The sequence below is a fragment of the Sceloporus occidentalis genome, unplaced genomic scaffold, assembly GCF_023333645.1.
Source record: "Sceloporus occidentalis isolate IW3139 unplaced genomic scaffold, rSceOcc1.0.p SCAF_47, whole genome shotgun sequence".
NCBI classification, from domain to species: domain Eukaryota; kingdom Metazoa; phylum Chordata; class Lepidosauria; order Squamata; family Phrynosomatidae; genus Sceloporus; species Sceloporus occidentalis.
In genome coordinates, this window is record NW_028317027.1 from 2,099,552 (window position 1) to 2,106,537 (window position 6,986).

Genomic DNA, 6,986 nt, shown 5'->3' on the forward strand with positions numbered 1-6,986 from the left:
AGGTCACGGCAATGGAAATCTTGTTGCCCCCTCAGGCACAGGGGATGGCAAATCTGTACTGGGACGGATGCGCCATGTAAACCTCTGAAATGCTGTTCTCAGATGAAGATAAGTAATGTGGGTGTACTGAAAACCCACCTGTGTGTGTACCATGCTGTAAGGTGCCTTAACCTTTAATTGCACTATTCCTTTATGTTGCTGATTGTCGATGATTAGTTCAGGAAGCCATTGTAAGGGTGGGTGAGGTAAGGAGGGAACTTGATCAGATAATTCTGGTCCTGTCCCAGGCTGCCACCGGCCTCTGTCAATTAGTGTAATATGTAGTTTAAAAGTTCACATTGTGAAACCAGTCCGTAAGCAGAAGCTATAGGTACCCCTATGAAATTAATTTAATCTATAATCTGCCAAAGCAAAACATGCCCCCCTTCCTTAAGACAAAGCAGTCCATAGTCTTTGTTTGAACTTTTCCATATTTGCTTTTTTTAGCAGGGTAGCTTTATGTTGCTTCTTCCACTTGCCAATGGTGTCCAGAACCATCATCCCTCTTGCATGGCTTCCGTGGAGTTCCACGCTTACAGGGCACTCCATAGAGTCTGTGATTATACTCTCATCAATCGCTGCCGCCATAGCAAAAGAGTCATAGGATACAAATTCCTTCTGAGAGTTGCTGGCTGTGATTGTCTTCATAAACTTGGCTTTAACAGTATCCTGGTTCACCCAGTCTTTGAAATACTCCTATAAAAGGAGGAAAGCCAGAAGAGATGATCTTGGCTACATTGACAGGAATCTGGCTGGTTATGTGCACCTTTAGAATTATTTGCTTCATAAATCATAGTAAATGAAAAGCAGGAAAGAATAAAATTACCCCCAAGGGCATTTAATGCTAACTATAAAATGAATCTAATATTTTCTCCGGTTACAGTGTACAAAAGCAAATGCATTGAACTGGTAGTTAATGGTTAACAAGCTCTGAACATTAAAAAAATTTGTGAAGCATTAGTGTGTCTGAAGTTAACATTACACCGGTGGAGGGAGAATAGATGTATAGCTACTATAATAGGTAAATGTTGGTTAAAAATAAGCAGAATTCAGTTACATATATGTCCATTAAAATGCTTAAATATATATAGTGTGACTCTTAAAAACCATACCAGTGGCAGACTGCTTCCATGAGCAAATTCCAGGGAAGCAATGTAGGTTGGACATGTATATTCATTCAGCACAATATAAGCGGCTTCTGGATCCAGGTAGAAGTTAAATTCTGCACACACTGTTCTGTTACCTCGTCCTGAAACACAAGCATGGATGAGTGTAATTGCAAGATAGTCACTTCCTCCTAGACAGTGGAAGAGTGAAGCGTAAGAAATGAGTATATCAGACGCTAAATCATAAAATGGTGTTAAATATTAACCCCTCAAGGACAACAGGTTATCCTTAAACCCATTAATGACAATGCACTGTGAGCCTGCACATTTACGGCTTTGTCTTGAAGGGGTTAAACCTCATAGTAGAGAAACATACAAGTCAAGACAGTGTAGGTTTAATTACCTTCAAGGTTTCCTCCCATTATGTACAGTTTACCAAGTTTTTTGGAAATGGTAGGATCTATTTTTGCTGCCAAGGCTATATTGGTCAAGGGTCCCAAAGCTACCAAGGAAACCTTATAATAAAAAAAAAAAAAAGTGAAATTAATACGATTTTAGTGGCAACTATTGTTTGAATTTTAAAATGGGTAAAAAAAAGTATGTTGTGTGGTTCTCTTTGCATTAATTTGAATTATACACCAAAATGATGAGTCTGTATCTGGTTTTCAATAGAATGTGGCAAGAGATGCACTATATGGCCAAAAGTATTGGGGCACCTGACAACTGCACCAACAGGGACTGTTGTTATGACATTGCATTCTAAATACACAGACATTAATATTTAGTTGGTCCCCCTTTGCAGCTATAAAGCAAAAGGGGATATATCAAGACATGTTGGACAATGATATGCTTCAAACTTTGAGAAAGGCCCTTTTCTGCTCCAGCATGTATGTGCCCCAGTGCACAAAGCAAGGTCCATAAAGACATGGTTGGATGAGTTTGCTGTATAAGAACTTGACTGGACCCTGACCTCAACCCCACTAAACACCTTTGGGATGAACTGGAACGTAGATTGGGAGACTCGTCCAACATCAGTGTCTGACCTCACACATGCTCTAAAGGATGAATAGGCAAAAATCTTGTAGAAAGCCTTCCGAGAAGAGTAGAAGCTGCAAAAGTTGGGACCAACTTCATATTAATGTCTCTGTATTTAGCATGCAATGTCGTAAAAGTCCCTCTTGGTGTAATGGTCAGGTGTCCGAATACTTTTGTCCATATAGTGTATGTTTTATACTCAGAACAGTTTTTCAATTTCACTTGACCTTGTTAATGGGCCCAATAAAAGTGAAGAGCGCACAGCGGGTGCAGTTATGACCAAACCTTGCTCTGTGTCCTGCCATAGATATGCCGATCTGAGTCAACAGGACCACCCTTCCATGACCTTGACCAATGGTGCATGCGTATCTTCACATTTAGAATATACACATCCAGGTCTTTGATACTTGATATACATACAAAAGGTAACACCGGGTCCTTAACAGATATTATCTTATTGGTGTATAATTTTGTATATGGGCCCATATAGAAATATGACCATAAATAAAGCATGAACACATTACAACACTTTTAGTACTGAAGTAGCTAAATAATGCAGGTACTCAACACTGTTGACAAACACCTCATGACTCCAGCAGTTAACGGTTTATGTGAATGTCTCACGTGAACCCAGCTATGTCAATTTAGGTCTGATTTTGTGTTTGCATTTTAAACTTGCTACAATCATTTACATACATATTTACTTTATTTGTATGGAGTCAGTTTGAATAATTTGCTTACTTGACCTGGGTGCTGACTGATGATTCTTATTAAAGCATGTACAGCATCCTCTTCTTGTAAGTGCTCCAGACCGGGGCTGTCAGGGTCACCTACATCTCCTAGACCATCACCTCCAAAGTGGGAATATACTGGGCTTATTTCTCCAAGAATGGAGTTTGAGGCTCCACGGAACACAGGAATCTGTCAGAATAACAAACACAATGAGAATCCACAACCGGGTAGAATGGAAAAAATAAAACTAAAACACAAGACAAAAGACTGATTAAGGTTCTTTACAGCAGGAAAAACTGGCAATCTAAATGGTTCTTAAATGACATCTAATTCTATGTTTCTAAATGAATAAAATCAGAACTGATAATTGCTTCAGTATTTTGTGTGCTGCCCTGAAATATCTGGAATTTCCTCTTGGCCAACAAACTGAAAGTGAGGGATCTATATTCCATTTATAATTCACAGTCTGGGGGGAAAAAAAACGTGTAATTGAACGTTTGTGCGAACCTCCAATGGACCACAAAGGGTATTTTTTTTAGGAATATTAGAATATTTACTTTTGAATTATATGTGTTAAAATGTGTCCAGAATATGTATATTTATTCTGCTGGTAGCAAGTCCGCCATTAACAAAATGTCCCAACAAAATGTCACAAGATATACAGCAAAGTAATGGAAGGAAACAATTCTACATGATGAGGACAACAGTCATGTAATGTCATGATGATGATGTCCGGGAGCAAAAATATATGAGCTGTAAATCAGAACCTTAATCAGAACCAAATGAAAACTGCATAAATACTATTTGATGAAAGGACTGACCCACAGTTTTCTGTGGTTAGAGATAAATTGTGATGCTACCTTTTTGTGAAGATATTTGCAGTGGTGGGTCAGAGTAGAAGATATTGGTAAAAAAGTGACATACCTCGTTGCTTGTCTTAAACATGTCCATATTGGCATACCTGCATTTTATTTTACTTGCTGTGATCTACAATAAGCCCTGACTTGACCAGAATGAAATGCATGGGGTAGACATATTTCTATCCTGAATCTATGACAAGACCAAGAACTAATTAAAGCCATTGCATCATGAAAAATGTGCAGACTACAATGGGTCCAGTGTTTTTTTTGCTGCCATCAAACTCTGTGTTTAAATGACTTTACCTCCATCCTGTTGCACAAGTGAAGGACTCTAAGCACATTTCTGCAGACGTTTTCTATAGCTGTATTGCCGTGACAACACGTGATCCCCAGGATCTCAACCTCTGGAGCTGCCAGAGCCATCATCAGAGCCTGCGCGTCATCTACACCGCAGTCCACATCTACCAGGAGCAGCTTCTTAGACATCCTGATGCTACTAAGAAAGACAAATGAACTGCAAGCCAAGCATTTCAATTAAAAAGGAAAAAAAACATCCTGGTGGTTATGAGCATTCCTGTTAGTACAGAATTCTATCTCTAAAGTGATTCTATCAATTCTGTAGATGCGACAAGAAAGCTAGATGGACAAAGGACCAGTCCAAGGTTTTTTTTAATACCCTTGACAATGTCTTTGTATAGATTGGCATATGCACTTTTGTGGAATGTTCCTTAAAAGCGTACAACTGCCCTCCATTCCAAAAAAGGCTTAGTTAAACGATGACACATCATAGCGTAGACAATGCAGGTGTTCTGCCATTTGTACAAAATGTATAATTGTTTTGGTCACCTGAACAAGGTCCAGCGTTCGGTTTAAAACTGTCGGCGAACGACGTGTAATAACGATGTCCAATCTGTGTTAATGTTCCAGGTTGTTTCTGACCGCACTTCTGCCTGTCAATCGAACTCGCCCTCGAAGTTAAGTGTCCCTCCAGCAACTGAACACTTCCTCCTTTATCTGTTATTTGCTGTCGTTTCACCCCTCCCTGCGAAGAAATAGCTGGGCCATTAGCACACCCCAAGAGTATATCTGCAGTATTACACATACATATATAAGCCTTTTTGTCAGCCTCCTGGCAGAAGCACAAAAGATTAGCTTCTTATATTTATATAGCGCCAACAATTTACAAAGTGCTTTTTATAATGCATACATTCAAGGAGTATGACTAAACTAGAACTACGATTAACCTATTACAAAGAGATTTAGGCAAAGAGAACCCTGTTTGCAAGCTTACAGATCAGACGGTCCTAAAGTTGATAGCCCTTGAAAGGCTTGTAGTTGAGGGATTCCAATGACACTTGGAACATGGGTTGAGATTCATGAGTGATCCTCATAATGCAGCTTTTCTATTGTCACGTTCCTTTAAACATTAATGATTAATGACAAAAAGAGGAAGTCACTCAATTCTGCATTATGAAACCAAATCAAAGAACATTTGTGATCCTAGTACATAACACATGTTGACACTATCAGCCATGGATTGATGGATCGAAGGCCATGGCTGTAATTTCCATGGGGCAAGAGAGGCTGCTGTCCCACCCAGGTTGAGATTGAGGCACCTAATAGAAAATGTCCCATGTCTCAGGACATGACTACCTTTGCCCCATGTACAATAGTGCCTGTTTACTTGGATCTGGTTGTGCTCTGGCTACTAAGCTGAATCTAAACCTTTTGCTTTAAAACGTATGTCTTGGCCTCCTTGGTTTTATGGGAATTCACCCAATATGCCCCTTTGGTATAAAAATGTTTACATCCCTTTATGGGGGTTTCTTGTTTTGTTTCGGTGAACTAAAACGCTCTCCCTTAAATATTACACCACTTTTTTTCAATAGTCTTGGGTTGGGAGCAATGTTTTTTTTTATTTTATATTTGCGATGTCAGGTACAAGATGTCAAGGTCTTTTTTTTGTTTGTTAATTTTTGTTTCTTCTTTTTTTCTTTTGCTGCACTAGTCCCTCATGACAAGAGATATCTCTAGGGTGCCTCTGATGATGACATACCAACATCAGTCTAACAAGGGAATGCGTAGCATAATAGCATGTGCATAGGGTCCTTAAAGGGTTAACTCATTACAGACAGGAAAATTACTCTTGTAATTTAAGGTAAAAATATAAACCCATGTATATCGATTAAATCACTCTAATATATAGCTTCTCATATTATAACAAGCAGCCCTTTCATTGGCTGATTGAGATCTGTTTACTTATGAATGATTTGTTAGTCAACAGTACCAAAGGCTGACTGATTACCTAAATTACTGGCAGATAATACTGGCAGATCATTGCAAATATAGCATAACTGGCACAACCAACTATCGTATCACTGTTCAAAAGATATGTGTGCAAACTCTGCTTAAAGAAGCAACAAAAATACTAAATAAACACAAGTTGGGTTGGACTTGCTTAAGCAATGAACGGAGACGACAAGAAAGTTCTTGAGAAAGTTCAGCCCTCACTAGCACAGAATGAGCTCTGAACTTTGCTTGTCGTCTGCAAAGGGTGTAGTTCAAAGTACATGTTTTCAAACGTATATCATGCGTTATCACACCAGGAACTAATGTTTAGCTTAAGCAATGGAGCCAGTTTAACAATGTGCCCAAGTGTAAAATAATACATTTAGGATACAAAATACAGACTTAATGGTGCTTTGGAGACAACTACGGTGCTATTTATTCTATTTTTGCTCATTTGTCACATTTAAATGTTTTAAATCATCCACCTCAATTTTAATATAAAACAAAGACAATGTGAGTAAACATAAAAGCATGCAGCTTTTTAATGGTAAAGAGTTAATCAGGGGGTATGTATGTTTGTATGTATGCGAGCATGAATGTGTATATACAAGTGTGAAAGCATGAAAGTCTATGTACTGTATAGGTGCATGTGAGCATAAATGTATAGAGTGTATGTTGGAGGGAGGAATGGGCAAAGAAGTCACAGACAAGCTGTTTGGGGACAAGGATGGCACAGATATATTTGGGGGTTAGAATAGCACTGATAAGCTGTGTGGTCATGTGGGACATGTTGCTTGGTGAAGTTTGTGGGAAATTTTTGCACTGGGGCCCTGTGGTTTGTAGTTATACCCTATGCATAACCCAGCTGTGCTTGAGGTTTAGGTGATGAACTAATGGCTGAGCATTCTTCTTTAAGGGTTTTTTT

General features: G+C 38.9%; 1 protein-coding gene across 1 annotated transcript; it reads right to left on the reverse strand.

The window, feature by feature from the left end:
- Positions 1-429: 429 nt before the first annotated feature.
- Positions 430-4,258, reverse strand: LOC149289190 (nucleoside hydrolase-like). Its single transcript, XM_089490861.1, has 5 exons — positions 4,076-4,258; positions 2,922-3,101; positions 1,549-1,660; positions 1,152-1,288; positions 430-735 (listed from the first exon to the last, which is right to left on the reverse strand). Exons 1-5 carry the CDS (start codon positions 4,256-4,258, stop codon positions 430-432), a joined length of 918 nt encoding a protein of 305 aa, XP_089346987.1.
- Positions 4,259-6,986: the final 2,728 nt, after the last annotated feature.

Bases quoted from the DNA above. Each gene is read 5' to 3' on its own strand.
- LOC149289190 (XM_089490861.1), bottom strand. From the start codon at position 4,258: ATGTCTAAGAAGCTGCTCCTGGTAGATGTGGACTGCGGTGTAGATGAC. The intron at 3,102-4,075 runs GTAAAGTCATTT...TTATTCTGACAG, and splicing joins ACTTGTGCAACAGGATGGAG to ATTCCTGTGTTCCGTGGAGC. The intron at 1,289-1,548 runs GTAATTAAACCT...CTTGTGTTTCAG, and splicing joins AATGGGAGGAAACCTTGAAG to GACGAGGTAACAGAACAGTG.